The sequence below is a fragment of the Spermophilus citellus genome (assembly GCF_964194105.1).
Source record: "Spermophilus citellus genome assembly, chromosome: 2".
NCBI classification, from domain to species: domain Eukaryota; kingdom Metazoa; phylum Chordata; class Mammalia; order Rodentia; family Sciuridae; genus Spermophilus; species Spermophilus citellus.
In genome coordinates this window covers 56,152,584-56,171,793 of record NC_138183.1, presented here as the reverse complement: position 1 = coordinate 56,171,793, position 19,210 = coordinate 56,152,584, and the positions used below count along the sequence as shown (strand labels likewise).

The following is a 19,210-nucleotide window of genomic DNA, read 5'->3' as shown; positions in this document are numbered from 1 at the left end:
TAGCTGAGTACTCTGCCACTGAACTACGCCCCCAGCCATTGAACTAAGGACTTTATATTCAGTTGAGGTATATAAAGTATTGAAGATACGGAAAAAGTTTTTCAACATGGAAGAACATAATTCCTGCAGCATTTCTGAGGAAAGACAGGAGGATAAGCCTTATCCAACCAATTGATGATTGAAAAATTTTCAGCAAAATGACTAATAAGGTGAGGATAAGTGTGAAAGCCCAATGTACAGTGTTTGTGTGTTGAAGTATAATATTGCAACTAAAAGAAAGAAAAGAGATTAATGTGTAGGCATTAGATGGGTTTTAAATAATTCTGAGGGGATAGGGGAATATCCTGACTCAAAGAGGCTAAAAATAAAAGAGTTGGAACAAAAGTATATCAGAGACCAGTCCCAATGCTCCAAAGCCTTGAAGAAAGACACTTTTATCTTTTTGATGGTATAAGGGTTGAACCCAGGGTTATATGCATGCTAGGCAAGTATTCTACCTTTGAACTATATTTCCAGCCTGTCTATTTATTTGGCTATTTTTTGATGCAAGGTCTTGCTAAGTTGCCTAAGCCTACCTTGAATTTGTGATCTTGCCTCAGCTTCCCTAATAGTTGAGATAACAGGTGTGTACCACTGCACCCAGCTCAAGAAAAGCTTAATTATTTTTATGAAGCAGACATGGCACTGATGCTTAAACTAGATGGGGACAGTACAGTGAAAGAAAACTTGATACCAGTGTTATTCAACATAAAATATCAGGTAATCCATCACTATATTAAGAAGACTCTATGCCATTTCCAAGTGGGATTTAATTCAGGAATGGAAGTTTGGTTTAATATGAAGTCTAAAGAACAAATCACTTGTTTCCAGAGATGCTGAGAGGCTTAAAAACATTTAACACTATTCCTTATAAAACATTCAAGGAAATAGAAATTGGAAGGATGCTGTTCTGACATGGTGAAATACATGTAACTTAGTTGTAAACCATGTGTCTTATTCAATAGAGAAGTAATCTGGGAATTTCAACTAAGATCTGTAACAAGGCAAGCATGCCCACTATTGCCACTACTTTGCAACATTTTCCTGCAGGTATTAGCTGTTGCAGTTTACTGGAAAAATCAATTAGAGATATAAGAGTAGGTAAAGAAGTAAAAACTAGGGGCTGGGATTGTGGCTCAGTGGTTGAGCGCTTGTCTAGCACATGCAAGCCCTGGGGTTCGATCCTCAGCACCACATAAAAAAATAAATAAACAAAATTGAGGTATTGTGTCCAATTATTTCTAAAAAATAAATATTTTTTTTTTAAAAAAAAGAAGTAAAAACTCCATCTGTATATGATACAAGTGTACCTGGAAAATCCTAAAGAAATTAATGCTAAAACTAAACTAAGAAATTTAGTGAAAGAGAAGAATACAAAATTGATATATATAAATCAATAGCCTTGCTAGGTACAGTGTTTCATTTCTGATATTCCAGCTCCTTGGGAGGCTAAGGCAGGAGAATCATAAACTGAAGGCCAGCCTGGGCAACTTAGTGAGACCCTGTCTCAATAAATAAAGGGGATGTAGTTGAGTGATAGAGCATTTGCTCAGTGTGTGTAAGGGCCTGGGTTCAATCCCTAGTATTGCAAAAAAAAAGATAAAAAAGAAAAGGAAAAAAATAGCCTTCATATATTGGAAAAAATGCAGTTAGAGGACATAATAGTAGAGAAAATGTCATTTGCAATTGCAAAAAGTCAAATACTTACAAATATATTTAACAAGAAGTATATAAAAATTATGTATAGAGGAAAATTTTAAGACACTGCCAAAAGACTCAGAACACTTGAATAAATGAAAGATACTCCCTGTTCTTGGATAGGAAGACTAAACACAATGGGTCATTTCTTTCTGAGTTAAAATTTATAAACTTAATATAATCCCAATAAAAGTATTGTTAATAATAAAAGTTATTTTATGGAGTTAGACAAGTTGATAATAAAGTTCATATGGAAAACATGGAAGAAGACCTAAGAAAATTTGGGGTAGAAGGGAAATTATAAAGAATAGTGGTTTTTTTTTTTTTTTTTTTTTTTTAAAGAGAGAGTGAGAGAGGAGAGAGAGAGAGAGAGAGAGAGAGAATTTTTTTTAATATTTATTTTTTAGTTCTCGGCGGACACAACATCTTTGTTGGTATGTGGTGCTGAGGATCGAACCCGGGCCGCACGCATGCCAGGCGAGCGCGCTACCGCTTGAGCCACATCCCCAGCCCGAGTAGTGGTTTTATTAGATAATAAAATACACTTAAGACTTTTTTAATTACAGCAATGGGAATTGGCTTATGAATAGACAAATTGTTCAACAAAGCAGAATAAAGTCCCGAGTTAGTAAAATACATAAGAAAGTTAAGTATGACACTCTTCCCAAGAACATACTCCAAACAGATTAGAGATCAAAATATATGTAGAGTCCGAAACATACAAACCTTAGTGGAATAAAACTGATTGAAATTCAGAGGAATTTTTTTAAATGTTTATTTTATCCATTTAAAAAATTTTTTAATTGTTGATGGACCTTTATTTTATTTATTTATTTATATGTGGTGCTGAGAATCAAACCGAGTACCTTATACATGCTAGGCAAGTGTTTGTTCTACCACTGAGCTACAACCCCAGCTCCTGAGGAACTTTTTTTAATTGATAAAATTGACTACCTAATATTAAAAATCTTTTCATGGCAAAAAAACAAAAACCCATGAAGTCCAAAACAGCTGTCAAGCTTAGAAAAAGATATTTATAATATGCACCATAAAAAGCTAATATTCGTGGACTGGGGTTATAGCTCAGTTGGGAGAGTACTTGCCTCTCATGCACAAGGCCCTGGGTTTAATCCCCAGCACCGTAAACACACCCCAAAAAAGGTAATATTCCTAATATGTGGGAACTGCTAACAGTCGAGGCAAAAAAAGACACAAACTAATAATTCATACACACACACACACACACACACACACACACACACAAAGATAAAAGTAGGGTCTGAGAATGTAGCTCAGTGGTAGAGCACTTGCTTGGCATGTACAAGGTCCTGGGTTTAATTTCCTACACAACAAGTTTAAAAATGAAATTGACAAACATTTTTAAATTTTCTATCTACCATACTCATTAGAGAAGTGAAAATTAAAACTGCATTGAGTTGCCTTTACTAGCCTATCGGTGACCGTAAATTTTAAAATATGCATTATTTTGATAAGGCTGTGGGAAACAGTTGTTTTCAAACATTGCTGATGAGAATGCAAATCGATCCAACCTATATGCACTTCCCTTTTGACTCAGCAGTCCCACTTATAGCAATCTATACTGAAGATATCCCTCCAGCAATAAGGAAGTAAATGTGTATAAGGTTATTGTATTGTTTGCAGTTGTGAAATATTTGAAATAACTTATCTCCACATACATAAAAGAGTATCGAACACACTGGGAGATTCACACAGTGGAATATTTTGCAGCTGTAATAAATGATGAAGAAGGATGAACCCAGAGAATGATTTCCAGAGAGGATTTATAGTAAGTGAAGAAAGCAAAACCCAAAGCAGATGCCACCCTTCATGCAAAATGATGTGCGGGGTATAATTCACTGGTTCTCATCTGTAAATTTACATTTTTATTGCCTGTTCTGTAGAAGTAGACCATGACCCCTTAATATTTTTCCTTTGGGAACTGGCGCATTGTTCAGCCGTTCCAGTGAAAAAGGGCAATGAAGAGACCTTGGGGCACTTGAGGGATCTGATGTGCTGGCTCAGCATGATCCCACAGTGCACATAGCTTCCCCAGTGCCCAGCCCCTGCAGTGCACTGCAGTTTTTCCCTGCCACCCACTTCCTTAAACAGTTTTTTTTTTTTTTGGCACCATTAAAGGTGGATTTCCAGCAAGTTCCACTGATATAGCACTGCAGCAACTTTTTTTTTTCCATTCGTTGAGTCATAGCCAGGTCTCCTGCACTAGTTCTGGATCTTAGTCCTTAGAGGAGAAAAGGACTTCTTGGGCCGTCTTACTCAGCGCTAGGAGTAGGGTGTTCCTTTTGTCTACAATTCCCTTTGCTTCCTTGCAAATCCCTCTTTATTCCAGTCTTTGGTTAAACTTAATAATTCTTAGATTAAGCTTTTTCTCTGTTCAAATTACTGTTCGGTTTTTTCCTCCTAATTAAATCAGAATAATATAGAAGAAGCTAAAATTTAAAAAACACAGGTATTTGAACAAAAGAAATGGAAAGGATAAACCAGAAGTATAGAGATTGATTGCCTGTAGGAGGCAGGTGGGAAAGGGGCAAAAAGAAGAAAGAAAATGGGATCAGGTTACTAAGGACAAAGAAGGCTTGACACCTCTGACTCTTTCATGCCATAGTAGTTTTACATCTCGCATACCCCAAAAGTAATCAGACAAAACCAACCAAGATGTACAAGGGGGGCCCCAAAATAGAATAAAAAAGTCTAACAAATGAACCTAACTCTATTCCAAATGAATAATGTACCAACACTGAAGAGGAGGGGAAAGAAGGAATTAACTTAAGTCTACTACATAAGGAAATCTCTGTACTGATGTAAGACTGAGGACAAAAAGAACTGTTCATGAGTTAGTTTTTCTTATAGGATTCATGGGATTTATTTTTACTAGAATTAAACTAATAAGTAGATTGCCAATCGTGAGAGCTGGGTTTCTCTCTTGAGGAAAAAGAAGTTAAAAACAAAGAAGGCTACAATGAATCCTGTGGTTTTAGTTTGAACTCCCTCATTTATACCCCAAACTGGCGATTAGGCCCTGGAATGCTCTACTGTTGAGTTACATTCTTGATCCTTTAAATTTTTATTTATTTTTTGGTACTGGAGTTTGAACCCAGGGTCACTTTTATCACTGAACTGTCTCCCTGTTTCTTTTCAGTTTTTTATTCTGAGACAGTTTCGTTAAGTTGCTGAGGCTGGCCTTGAACTTGTGATTCTTGTGCCTCAGCCTCCTTAGTCACTGGGATTATAGTCACCTGGCTTATTTTTTAATTTTGAGATGGGAACTTGCTAAGTTGCCTTGGCTGACCTTGAACTTGTGATTCTCCTACCTCAGCCTTCAGAATAGCTGGAATTACAGGTGTACTACCACACCCAGCTCTTGATTTTAAATGTATTATAGAAATACAGTTCCTTGTGCAGGCTTGAGTTAGCATACATATGTATATTTCCTTCCTGTCTCAGGACAGACTCAAGGGGAGGAAGGAAAAATAAGTGATACCTGTGGGATCCTGAGTAGAAATCTGGAATGGGCAACGGAGAGTCATTGAATTAAATTGTGTGAAGGTTGGAAAAGGTCTGTAGTTAATAATGTTACATTAATGTCATTGTCCTATTCTTGATCCTTGTTTAATCATATAGGATGTTAACTTAGGGGAAGCTGGGCAAGAGATATAAAGGAACTCTTTGTACTGTTTTTGCAACTTCTCTTTGTCTTAAACTAGTCTACAATAAGAAGTTTAGGGCTGGGGATGTGGCTCAAGCCATAGCGCGCTCGCCTGGCATGCGTGAGGCCCGGGTTCGATCCTCAGCACCACATACAAACAAAGATGTTGTGTCCGCCAAAAATTTAATTAAATATTAAAATTAAAAAAAAGAAGTTTAAAAAGATTTTTATTTTTTTGAAGTCCCAGAAAAGAATATTAAACTTTGATTTTTTTGTGTATCTACAACAGGGTTAGAAAGAGATTCCTGGAACATCGGGAAGAAACCATAACGATAGATCGTGTTTGCAGACAAGAAACATTTGCTTATGAGATGGTAAGACTCTCATCTTTTTTACCGGTGTTTCCCAAGAAACACTCAACTCAGTCATTGGATGCTATTAGTAATGACTATATGGTAGCTTTGTATTAGATGTGCTTAGTTGAAAAACAAACTCCATTGAGACTAAGAAATAGTTACAGAAAAGGACTCAAAAGAACTCAGTTAAGCACATATTTGACTCAGATGGCTCCCTTTATCTCTGCTTTTGGTTTGGTCTTATTCTCACGAATGCAATATTTGTGTCCTTTTTACCATCCTGTTCCTGCCCTTTTTGTTCTGTTTCTGATTTTACTTTAACCACACTCTTAATTCATTATGTCATGTATAAAACCCTAAGAAAAATTTAAGAAGATGAATATTGAGGAATTAGAAGCTACTAGACACACTGAGCTCAGCACTTGCCATGTGTCAGACTCTGTGCTGGGCACTTGATAGTGCAGAAGGGCAGGAATTGTTTCTCCCACTTTATTTTTTTAAATTATGGTAGAATTTAACATAACATAAAAATTATTGTTTTAACCACTTTTAAGTGTTCAATAAAATAACATTAAGTATATTTCATAAAAGTATGTTGTCATCGCCATTGTTTTCAGAACTTTTTCATCATCCCAGACGAAATTCTATACCCATTAAGCAATAACTCAACAAGTCTCCCTCTCATAGCCCCAGGTGACCACTCTTCTCCTTTAAATTTTTATGAATTTGCCTATTCTAGGTACCTCAGATAAGTGGAGTCATACAATGTTTGTCCTTTTCTATATGGCTTATTTAGTATTTTGTCTTAAAGGGGTGTTGATTTTGTATCCAGCTTCTTTGATGAATTTGTTTATTAGCTGTGTTTTGATTGGTTTTGGGTGTGTGTGTGTGTGTGTGTGTGTGTGTGTGTGTGTATTCTTCAGGGTTTTGTACAAGACTGTGTCATCTGTCATCTGCAAACAGAGATATAACTATTTTTTCTTTTCCAGTTTGGTCATCTTTCTTCCTGTTTTTCTCATTGCTTTCCCCATTCCTCTGGCTAATGCTTCCAGTACTGTGTTGTGTACAAGTAGGAAGAGTGCACATTTGTCTTGTTGCTGATGTTAGGGGGAAGGTTGTGTCTTTCACCATTGAATATGATGTATATGACCTTTTGTATTGTGTTGATTCCTAGCTGATACAGCATTTGAGAGAAAAAGACCAAACTAAAAACAAGGCAATGTCATGTTTTGTAAAAGACTTTTTCTACATCAGTTGAGGTGATATGCTTTTTTCCTTGTTACTCTGTGAGTATGGTGTATTATATTGATTGATTTGCTATGTTATCTTACATCCTAAGAACAAATCCCACTTGACTGTAGTGTATAATCCTTTAAATATACTGCTGAATTGTGTCTAGTATTCTGTTGAGGATTTTTGCATTTATATTCATAAGGGATGTCGGCCTGTAGTTTTCTTTTTTTGTGGGATCTTTGGCTGTGGTGTCAGGGTAATTCTGGGCCTATAGAATGAGTTAGGAGGAGTTCAGTCCTTTTCAGATTTCTTCTGCAGAGCCTGAGAAACATTTGGTATTAATTCTTCCTTAAGTATTTTGTAGAATTCACATAGTCATGTTTTCTGGTCCTGGACTTTCCTTTTGTAGTTGTAGATGGACAGCATGCCTTTATTTTGTTTATTTATTTATATGTGGTGCTGAGGATCAAACCCAGTGCCTCACACGTGCCAGGCAAGTGCTCTACCACTGAGCCCCAGCGCCAAACCCGAGAGTTCAAACTTTTATTTTATATCCTTCTTTTTCTGCCAGGCATGGTGGTGCACATCAATAATACCAGCCACTCAAGAGGCTAAGGCAAGAGAATCTCAAGGAACTTGGTGACACCTTGTCATAAAATAAAAATTAAAAGGGCTGAGGGGCAACTCAGTGGTAGGGTACTCTGGGTTCATTCCCCAGTACTGCCAAGGGGGAAAAAATTCTTTTTCTGTGAAATCAGTAGTAATGATTTTAATAGTTTGAGGCTTCTTTCTTTCTTTTTAATCAGTCAGTAAGAGTTTTGATGTTTTTTCAAAGAAATCAACTTATTTTTGTTGATTTTTTTTCCTATATCATTTTTCTATTTTCTGTTTCATTTATCTCCACTCTGTATTATTTCCTTTTTAATCTCTCTCTGCTAAAGTGTTCACTTCTTCTACTTCTTTTTTTTTTTTTTTTTTTTTAAGAGAGAGAGAGCGAGAGAGGGAGAATTTTTAGTATTTATTTTTTAGTTTTTGGCGGACACAACATCTTTGTATGTGGTGCTGAGGATCAAACCCTGGCCGCACGCACACCAGGTGAGCACGCTACCGCTTGAGCCACATCCCCAGCTCCTCTTCTACTTCTTTATTAATCTTCTGTCTTGTAACTCTAAGTGAAGTATTGAAATTTCTAACCATTATTGTAGAACTGTTTCTTCAATTTTTTTTTTTCCCAGTGACACAGTCTTACTTAGTTGCTTAGGCTAGTCTCAAGCTTGTGGTCCTCTTGCCACAGCCGCCCAAGTCACTGGAATTATAGGTGTACCATTGTGCTTAGCTGGATGGTACCTTTATTAATATATAATGCTCTTCTTTGTCTCTTATAATCTTTTGGCTTGAAATTTGTTTTCTCTGACCAAAAAATATATGTGTGTGTGTGTGTGTGTGTGTGTGTGTGTATGTATGATATATATATATATATCTCCAGCAACAACTGTCTTTTGTTTATTATTTACATGGGATATACTTTTTTTGAACTTTCCAATCTGTTTCTAAAGTGAGTGTCTTTTAGACAACATAGAGAGAAGCAAGGTTTTTCTTTTTTGTACCAGAGATCGAACGTAGGGGCACTTAACCACTGAGCCACATCCCCAGCTCTTTTTATTTTTCATTTAGAGACAAGGTCTTGCCAAATTGCTGAGGCTGATGCTTTGAACTTGCAATCCTCCTGCCTCAGCCTTGAGCTCTTGGGATTATAGGCGTGCACCACTCCGCCCCCATCAAGGCTTTTAAATCCATTTTACCAATGTGCCTTTCTTTTTTTTTTTTTTTTTAAGAGAGAGTGAGAGAGGAGAGAGAGAGAGAGAGAGAGAGAGAGAGAATTTTTAATGTTTATTTTTTAGTTCTCGGCAGACACAACATCTTTGTTGGTATGTGGTGCTGAGGATCGAACCCGGGCCGCACGCATGCCAGGCGAGCGCGCTACCGCTTGAGCCACATCCCCAGCCCCACCAATGTGCCTTTCTAATAGGAAAGTTTAATCCATTGTATTTGAACTAATTACTAATAAGGAACACTTTACTTCTGCCAGTTAACTATTTGTATGTCTTATGTACTTTCATGTTATGTATAGAATTTTTGTGGTGTGCCATTTTGATTCTCTGCTTTTCTATATATATTGTAGGTATTTTCTAGTGGCTACCTTAGGGATTCCAGTTCAATCCTGCCTCTGTGTGTGTGTGTGTGTGTGTGTGTGTGTGAGAGAGAGATCTGAGGATCAAACCCAGGGTCTTTACCAATGATTTACATCCCTAGCCCTACTTAGGTGATTTATGTTACATTGCCAGCAACAGTTCTACGAAATAAATATTTTCTGTTTTTTCATAGATGAGATTAAAACTTTGAGCTGTTTGACTCAAGCCTTTGCTACTAAACATTGTACCATACTACCTCTTATCTGAGTTATAGTATCTGACTTCAAGGTCTCCATATTTTTTTCTTCAGGAGTCACATGCTATGGGGAAAAAACCTAAAAATTCAGCCGACATGATTGAGGAAGGAGAGCTTATCCTGTCTGTGAATATCTTGTATCCTGTTATATTTCATAAGGTCAGTAGTAAAACCTTTTGAATTTCATGGAAATTGTTTTTGGATTATTGTGCTTACTGAACTCAAGGCTTTGCACACATTAGGCATGCGCTCTGCCACTGAGCTATATACCCCCAGCCTCTCTACAGGTAACTTTTCACAAAGGGTTTAATTATTCAGAGTCACATTCCTTAGGCTTCAAAATAGACATAAGCATATGCTGTCTCTCTGGCATATTATTTTTAGAGCTGACAATTCATATTCTTGGCTTTTTTTTGTTGTTGTTGTTTTAATGAGGAATAATAGAAATAAGGTCAAATTTCAAACAATCTCTTGATTATAATTATAGGCTTGGAATGCATACCTGATCTCTTTACTAGAAGCAACTGAAAGTATATATAAATCCACAGTGGTTCTTTCTTTTTTTTTTTTTTTAAAGATAGAGTGAGAGAGAGAGAGAGAGAATTTTTTAGGTTTTTTGTTTTGTTTTGTTTTGTTTTTTTAGTTTTTGGCGGACACAACATCTTTTATTTGTATATGGTGCTGAGGATTGAACCCGGGCCACACGCATGCCAGGCGAGCGCGCTACCGCTTGAGCCACATCCCCAGCCCCCACAGTGGTTCTTAACTCAATTCTTTTGTTTTTATTTGTTCTTTTTAGCTATCCATGACAATAGATTGTATTTTGAGGTATTATAAATACATGCAGTACAACTTTCCTTGCGGTTGTACATAATGTGGAGTTACATGGGTCAAGTATTCATATATGAACATAGGGAAGTAATGTCCAGTTCATTCTGTTCCCACCACCCCTCCCTTCCATTCATTCCCTTTGTCTAATCCAAAGTACTTCTATTCTTCCCTACCCACCCCACCCCACCTTGTGTGTTAGCATCCACATATCAGAACATTTTGCCTTTGTTTTTTTTTTTTTAATTTAATTTTATTTTTTAATTTTTCGGTGGACACAACTTCTTTATTTTATTAGTATGTGGTGCTGAGGATGGAACCCAGTGCCCCATGCATGCCAGGCGAGCGTGCTACCGCTTGAGCCACATCCCCAGCCCTGGCCTTTGGTTTTTTAGGATTGGCAAGATTGGTTCATTTCACTTAGCATGATAGTCTACAATCCATTCATTTACTGGCAAGTGTCATAATTTCATTATTCTTTATGGCTGAGTAATATTCCATTATATATATGTACCTACTCAGTTAATTTCATTTTCCTTTGTTTTTCCCCCTTTTTCCTGCCAGCCAGGATTGAACTCAGAGGCACTCAACCACTAAGCCACATCCCCAGCCCTATTTTGTATTTTATTTAGAGACAGGGTGTCACTGAGTTGACTAGCACCTCATCGTTGCTGAGGCTGGCTTTGAACTTGTCATCCTCCTGTTCCAGCCCAAGCCTCTGGGATTAGAGGCATGTGCCACCATGGTGCCTGGCCTCAATGAATTATTTTTTTTCTTTTATTTTTTTGGTACTGGGGAATGAAATGGTGCTCTACCACTCAGTGTCATCCCAGCCCTTTTTATTTTGAGGCAGGGTCTTGCTAAGTTGCCCAGGCAGGTCTTGAACTTGTGATCTTACTACCTCAATCTCTAAGTAGCTGATATTCCATACAGGTGTGTTACATCTGGCATGAGTACATATTCTTGATTCCTCAAATGTGTCCTAAACTCTGATTGAAATATTACCGTTCAGCTGTCCATGATGGCTCGTGCCTGTAATCATAGTGACTTAAGAGGCCAGTGCAGGAATATCATAGGTTAAAGGCCAGTTTCAGCAACTTAGTGAGATCCTGTCTCAAAATCAAAAGGACTGGGCATTTAGTTTAGTGATCAAGTGACCTGGGTTCAATCACCTGTACCAAAAAAAAACAAAAACAAAAGAGAGAGAGAAATATTGCTATGCATACATTGTACTTATAAATAAACAGGCTTTTATGAAGTGTCTGGAGTGTACTTAATACTAATTACCTTATTTGATTAGTATCTCAAATTACCATTTAAAAAAATAGAACTTTTGGGTTTATAACCTGAGTGCTTGACTTCAGTGATACAACCTGTAGGAAAATTTCAAAGACGAAGCTGATAGATGTGGCAGATAAAGTTACATTCTGTAGGCTCTTAATCCTTGAATCAGCTTAGTGGCATCTTGATCATACACTTAAACTAGAAGAATTCTGTGGCCAGGTATTTCAATTGTACTCATGGGATTTTAATTTGTGGAGGTGATTGAGAAAGAGATTAAAGCCATAGAAAGATGTTTATTACTTAAATTTCCTAAGAGAGGGCGCACCACACAGGGCTACAGAGGGCAGAAAGGAGAGGGGAGACCTAGAGCACAACCTGCAGGAGTTTCTACAGCAGCAGCCAGGTAGGGCAGGGAAAATATTTAGGACTCTGTGGTTTCAGTAATTGCAGTGAGTTGGGGACATAAGGCTGGCCCTTGTCATCAGCTGCCTAACCCTGGTTAATTTAAACTGACAGAGCACCAGGGAAATACTGGCTGGGTTTGAGGGTTAGACAAAGGAGGTGGTTTTAGAATATGGGCTGTGGGCCACAGGGGAGTTGTAAACAACTTTTATCATTAGTTTGGTGATATAATTCATGGAAGTTTTCAGACAAATTCACAGTCTGAGAAAATAGAACACCAAGTTATAAGGATTCAGAAAATCAGTAACTTCATTTAGATCTGTTTATAACAGGATTTCTGGTTTAAATACTTTTACTCTAAGTGGACATTTACTTATTTACTGTTTGACTTTTAGCACAAAGAACACAAACCATACCAGACGATGCAGGTCCTGGGCAGTCAAAAGCTTACCGAACTGAGGGATTCAATTTGCTGTGTCAGTGACCTCCAGATTGGTGGAGAGTTCAGCAACACTCCTGACCAAGCTCCTGAGCACATCAGCAAAGTAAGGTGATTTCCTGCTCCTCCCCACAAAAAAACAACAGTAAACTAAGGAAATAGTGGTTACTCTGGCAGGTTCATCAGTATTCTAGTCAGTGCTTCCTTCTGTGTGATTCCATCAAGCTGCTGACCCCTGCCTTTCCTTCTCTACATCATCAGAACTTTTTCACAGAAGTGATATTCTTATTTTGACTTCCTCATTTCTCATCTATTCTAAGAACACTCCTGCTCTTGACCACACAGTTATTTGACCAATTAGTGCTTTTTTTTGATGCTGGGGCATGCTCAGCAGGTGGTCTACCACTAAGCTACCCAGCCTCACTGTTGCATTTGACTTTGCTGTTCACTCCCTCTTGTTTCAAGCTCTGGGAGTTTTAATCTGTCATAACTACCCTTAGCATAAAATTGCCTGAAAGCCTCAATAATTGCTCCCCTTCTTCAGTACAGTGACTTAACACCAAACAGGGAGATGATAGATGGAGTTGGTCCTTGCTAGTGTTTGTCCTGTGGTGTTCTCCACAGGACAGAGAAACCTTGGATACCCCTCTAAAAGGAGCAGAGTTGACAAGCTGACTGTCCTCAGAATTTTCATTGCTCATCTAAGCAAGATTCTTCTGTGTTTCAGCATAGAGCACAGGTGAACTAATTCTGTTACCTAATACAACCCCAGGCCTAACTGACCCACTGCAGGAGAAAGAATCTCTTCTGTAGAAATGTAAAGAGGGATTTAGAATAGTAAAGATGGAGATAGAGTTTGGACAAGAACCAACACAGTCTCCTGTTTTTAATAAATTTTTTTAATGGTTCCTCATGTTTTAATGTCTAATCTATTTACCATTTCTATTTTGCATAGATTAGTCAATCTTTTTTTTTTATATATATATTTTTAGGTGTAGATGGACACAACACAATGGCTTTTATTTTTATGTGGTGCTGAGGCTCGAACCCAGGTCCCGCCTGTGCTAGGCAAGCGCTCTACCGCTGAGCCACAATCTCAGCCCCGATCAGTCAATCTTTATTAAAAAAAAACATTTATTTTTAGTTGTAGGTGGACACAATATCTTTATTATTTTGTTTTTATGTTGTGCTGGGGATTAAACCCAGTGCCTCACGCATGCTATGTGAGCATTACCACTGACCCACAGCCCCAGCCCTCAAGTTAAAAAAAAAAGAATCTAGGGCTGGAGATTGTGGCTTAGTGTCTTGACACTAAGCCCAGTAGAATGCTGGGCTAGCACATGTTAGGCACTGGGTTTGATCCTCAGCACCACATAAAAAATAAATAAAGGTATTGTGTTCATCTACATTTAAAAAGTATGTTTTTTCAAAAAAAAATCTATAACCGTGCTTCTTCAGTACTTCTTTTCCAAGATCATTTTCCTCACAGCAGATTACAAGAATATCTCTGAAATTCTAATGTAGCTGATTTGAATGTTTTTGAGCAAGTAAATTACTAGTAAATAGCCTAAAATTACACACAAGAAATTATCTTGGGCTGGGGATGTGGCTCAAGCGGTAGCGCTCTCGCCTAGCATGCGTGCGGCCCGGGTTCAATCCTCAGCACCACATACAAACAAAGATGTTGTGTCTGCCGAAAACTAAAAAATAAATATTAAAATTCTAAAAAAAAAATTTGTCAGATGACCACACTAGTGATAGTTAATTTGTAAATGAAAACAGTAACTACAAACTTAGGTTACACTAGATTAACAGCAACCTGTGTGTTTATGTCCCCCAGCCCTCCTTCCCCAGGGCCTCATGCATGCTATGTAAGCACTTTAACAAAGAGCTATCCCAGCCCTTTTAAAATTTTTTGATACAGGTACTCACTAATTTGCATAGGCTAGCCTTGAATTTGTGATCCAGAGCCTTTCGTGTAGCTGGGATTATATGTGTGTGCTTTGTAATTAATTATGTCAGTAGGCTTTAAGTTGTTTAAATTACATAAGAATTACTTCTCTATAAGTATTTCGTAATGATCAAAAGTTTTATATACACCAAACTTTTATTACCAAAAGCTCCATCCTTTTTCCAAAATGCCAATCCAATAATGAGAACAAGGTTTTGAGAAAAAGGAAAAGTGTTATTGCGTTGCTAACAAAGGACAAATACAGGGACTTCTGTCTCAGAGACTGTGATTTTGACTCTCAGGGGAAACCAGAGGACTTTTAGAGGTGATTTAAAGGCTACATTTCAGCTGTGACTTGTCAGAGATCATGATTCATTTGTAGACTTTCAAGATAGCCATATCTTTAGTCTTCTGGCACCTTCCTGAAGTCTGAATTACTTTATTCCTGTGGTGTGTGTGTGTGTGTGTGTGTGTGTGTGTGTGTGTGTTTAAGAACAGATAACTTGGCCTAGAACTTGGCTTTCTACCAGGGTTAGTGAGGGAGCAAGGGAAGAAAATAAGTGGGGGGAAAATGTCAGTTTTAAAATAAGCTGCAGTGGCAAAGCAGCAAGGGTTATGTTCAAAGCATGAAATGGACCCTCATTACACTTTGCTTCCAAAATAAAACAAGTTATTCTGTCAGAAATTTTTTGACCCTCGCTTCCCCACTTTGAGATTTCTACAAGTATACTAAGTGATAGATTTTGTTGTAGCAGACAAATACATCATATCTTTTTATCTCCACAACAACCTGTGAGGAATGTGATGGCTTTTACTTTAGAGGAAACAGGGTCAGTGAGATTTAGTGACCTATCCAAGGTGAAACAGCACAACCAGTTGTGTCTGTTGCCAATGTAAGATGATTTACAAATGGGGAAATAAAGATTATTAAGAAGGAAAAATCAGAGCTACAAAGAAGAGAAGTTATAGGATTAGGTTAAAATTATTTTAATATCTGAAACTTAAATTCTTGCTTTTGATTCTCACTGCAGTCCTTGTAAAATACCCTAGGAAATAATATTATTCTCACTTTATAGGTGAAGAAACTGAAGTCCGAAGAAAGATTATTATGTACCTAGAATCACAAAGATAGTAAGTAAGTGGTAGGTTAAGGAAAATAATTCAGATTCTCTGATGCTCAGCCAGGGCTCTGTTTCTACATATTGGTAAAGGACAAATCTAATAAAATGATTCTTAGCTCTGGTTGCATATTTTTCCTAGAGAGGTTTGGAGAAATACTTATGACCTGGGCCTCATATTTAGAGGTGCTCATTTAATGAGTCTGAGGTGAGACTTGGTCTTTGATGTTTTTGTGATTCTGTTATGCAGTGAAGATTGATTGATGGAAAGTCTGATAGATTGAAAGTTAACTGTAAAAAGTTCAGACCCCACTACTGTGCCTACTACTATGGTACCCAAGGAAAGATTATTTTAAGAATAGAAATTTCAGCAACTCTGGAGGTGCAGGCAAGAAGATAGCAAGTTCAAAGCCAGCCTTAACAACTTAGCGAGGCCCTAAGTAACGTAGCAAGAGTGTGTCTCAAAATCAAAAATAAAAAGGGCTGGGGATGTAGCTTAATGTTTCAGTACCCGTCCAGTCCCTGGTACCAAAAGAAAAAAGAAAAACCACCTCTAGCAATAGGGTAAAATTGAAAAAGCCTTGAAAACTAATGTAATACTTTTTGCATAGTAGGTTCCCATTAAATTTTAGACAAATGTATGACCTGAGTTTCCAGAAGTTGCTTTAATATATGTTATCTTATGCTATATAAATTCTATATACTTAGATCAATTCCATAATTAAGAGTAGGCTTTCTCTCAATACCATTTGTTTTCTTGTAGGACCTATACAAATCAGCCTTCTTCTATTTTGAGGGAACATTCTACAATGATAAAAGATACCCTGAATGCAGAGATTTGAGCAGGTATAGTTTACAAAAATTTTCTCTAAGTCCTTTCCTTTTTTTACTTCTAAAAACAGATAGCTCCACAAATCCTATTATTAGTCCATTAAGGATCTTTGCCAAGGAATTTTATAAATTTCATATTGAAATTACACATATCTAAAAAAAAAAATTAGGTCCAAGACTAAGATTTTATTAGTCTCCAGTTTTTATGTTTAAACTCTTTCTTCTGCTTGTTCAGAAGATACTGTTGTTTGCCCTAGGTGAATGAATATATAATGGTGTTTTGGTATTTAACATAAAAATTTACCTCTAGTACTATTTTATTTATTTTTTTTTAAATATATATTTTTGTTGTTGTTGATGGACACAATACCTTTATTTTATGCATCTTTATGTGGTGCTGAGGATTAAACCCAGGGCCTCACACATGCAAGATGAGTGCTCCACCACTGAGCCATAGCCCTAGCCCACTTCTAATACCATTTTAATTAGACCATACTTCCATTATCAGTGTTCTCATGGTAAGACCCTATATTTGTACTTTTTCTGAGCAGTTAATATAAATGCTTGCTTTATAGCCCCCACCCTTCCCACATTTTTGTGGTACTGGAGATCAAACCCAGGGTGCTGTACCACTAAGATGTGTTCTTAGCCCTTTTTATTTTGAGACGGTCTCACTAAGTTGCTGAGGCCAGCCTCAAACTTGTAGTCTGCTTCAGCCTTCCTAGTAACTGAGATTACACATGTGTACCACTGTACTTGGCCTCAGTATATATTCTAGTACAGCAGTTCTCAAACTTGGTCTTAGCTCCCCTTCATGGGGTAAAAAAAGTTGAGGTTCCCAAAGAGCTGTATCTATTATATTAGAAATTGTGAAACTAAGAAATATTTAAGATAGTTAATCTTGTTACATTTACATTTTTGTGAAAAATACATTGTCCAAGATAAAATGAGAAGAGTAGCATTGTTAGGTATTTTTTTTGCATTTCAAGCTGAAGTGATAAGCATCACCCAGCCTCCAGTAAATTGGTTGGTTGTGAGAGGATGAGATAAGGCTTAGTATGATTTTGACCTCAGGGACCACACTTTGAGAACTGATACTAACAGATGAAGAAAATTCATTGTGTCTGATTCCAGAATGTATATACTGATATGGTCTTCCTGTCAAGGTGGCATCTGTCCAGTTAATTGGATGAGCCAGCTGATGTGAAATTCAGCTGCCACTAATCCTTTCCTAATTTCTGTGGAGCAGTGATAGATTCTGGCATTTTTTTCTTCCCTCAGAACTATCATTGAGTGGTCAGAGTCCCATGATAGAGGATATGGAAAGTTTCAGACAGCTAGAATGGAAGATTTTACCTTCAATGACCTAAATATTAAGCTGGGTTTTCCTTACTTATATTGTCACCAGGGAGACTGTGAACATGTTGTTGTCATTACAGACATAAGGTAAGTGGCAGCACATTTTGTTATTCAATTTTCTTCTCTTTATTTTACACTATAAAAGCACAAGTAGTTTTTTTTTTCTTTTTCTTTCTTTTTTATTTTATTTTATTTTTTTTAAAGAGAGAGTGAGAGAGGAGAGAGAGAGTGAGAGAGGGGAGAGAGAGAGAGAGAATTTTTAATATTTTATTTTTTAGTTCTCGGCGGACACAACATCTTTGTTGGTATGTGGTGCTGAGGATCGAACCCGGGCCGCACGCATGCCAGGCGAGCGCGCTACCGCTTGAGCCACATCCCCAGCCCTCTTTTTTTTTTTTTTTAATAAAAGGAATCATCACTGCAGCTTGGCTTGGGAGCAGCAAAAAATGTCTTGTTTTCCATGTAGTGACCAATTCTTTGTGTCCATTTGCATCTTCAAGAGATACTTATTACTGGTTTAAAAATCTGTTTCTCCATTTGTATATAAAGTGTTTTCATCCATTCTGTATATCATGTAGGCCCTTTGCTTTATACATGTTGCTACTATGTGGATATTCCTAGGTTTCTATTTTTCATTTTTCTCTCTGTGGTGCTGGGGAATCAAACCTGAGACCTCATGCATTCTAGGCAAGTGCTGTATCACTGAACTACACTCCCAACCCTAATTCTTAAGTTTTTTGTCTTTTTGCCAAAACTCAAAAAGAAGAGAATTGGAGCTGGGTATAGGCATATGCCTGAAATTCTAGGGACTTGGGAGACTGAGACAGGAGGATGGATTGCAAGTTCAAGTCCAGCCTCAGCTACTTAAGAGACTCTAAAAATCCAAAATAAAAGGAGCTGGGATGTAAGCTCTGTCAGTGCCCCATGTGTGAAGCTGGGTTCAATTCCCAGTATCAAAGAGAGAAAACAGAAGCTGGGCATGGTGGTACATGCCTGTAATCTTAACAACTCCGAGGCTGAGGCAGAAGCAGTAAAGTCCTGCTTTGATTCATTCTGAGTGTTTTTCATGGAAAAGATATACCTGTTTTTATTATACAAATAATAGGAAGTGATGCTTCTAGAAAGTCCCTTTTTCTGCTTTCAGGTCTTAGTGATCAGTCTCTAAAATTTTATATCCTTATTAATCATTCTTAGGAAGCTACCACTGAAAGTACTTCACAAATAGCCTTGATAAAGATGTAAGATGTGTGGTAAGGCCTAAAGAGAATTATTTATTCTAATGTAAAAGTGAAATCCAACATGATAGATCCAGAGACTGCAGCCGGATGCTTGGAGAACTGAAGAGGCATGTGTGAGAAGAAAATAGACCCAAAGAACTTCCTTTTGTTGTTTAACCCTGATACGTTGTTCCCGTTAAGTCAGAAAATAGAGAACTGAATTAGTGACATGTACATTGCAAGTTAAACAAATGGAAACATGAGAAACTTAGTAGTTAGAAAACAAAATGTTACACAATAAGTGAAATTGTAAACTGGGCAC

The 19,210-nt window shown here is 37.3% G+C and overlaps 1 protein-coding gene across 2 annotated transcripts in view; it reads left to right on the top strand.

Moving 5' to 3' along the window:
- The window catches only part of SNAPC3 (small nuclear RNA activating complex polypeptide 3), a 31,382-nt gene that overhangs the window by 6,226 nt on the left and 5,946 nt on the right, over positions 1–19,210 (top strand). The window contains exons 3-7 of one of the 2 annotated variants that reach the window (XM_081278629.1): positions 5,712–5,796; positions 9,514–9,618; positions 12,369–12,518; positions 16,245–16,327; positions 17,594–17,758. In XM_081278629.1, coding sequence (XP_081134755.1) covers positions 5,712–5,796; positions 9,514–9,618; positions 12,369–12,518; positions 16,245–16,327; positions 17,594–17,758 — 588 coding nt within the window. Of the gene's footprint in view, positions 1–5,711; positions 5,797–9,513; positions 9,619–12,368; positions 12,524–16,244; positions 16,328–17,593; positions 17,759–19,210 lie in introns of both variants that reach the window. The other variant, XM_081278630.1, reaches the window with a different exon arrangement.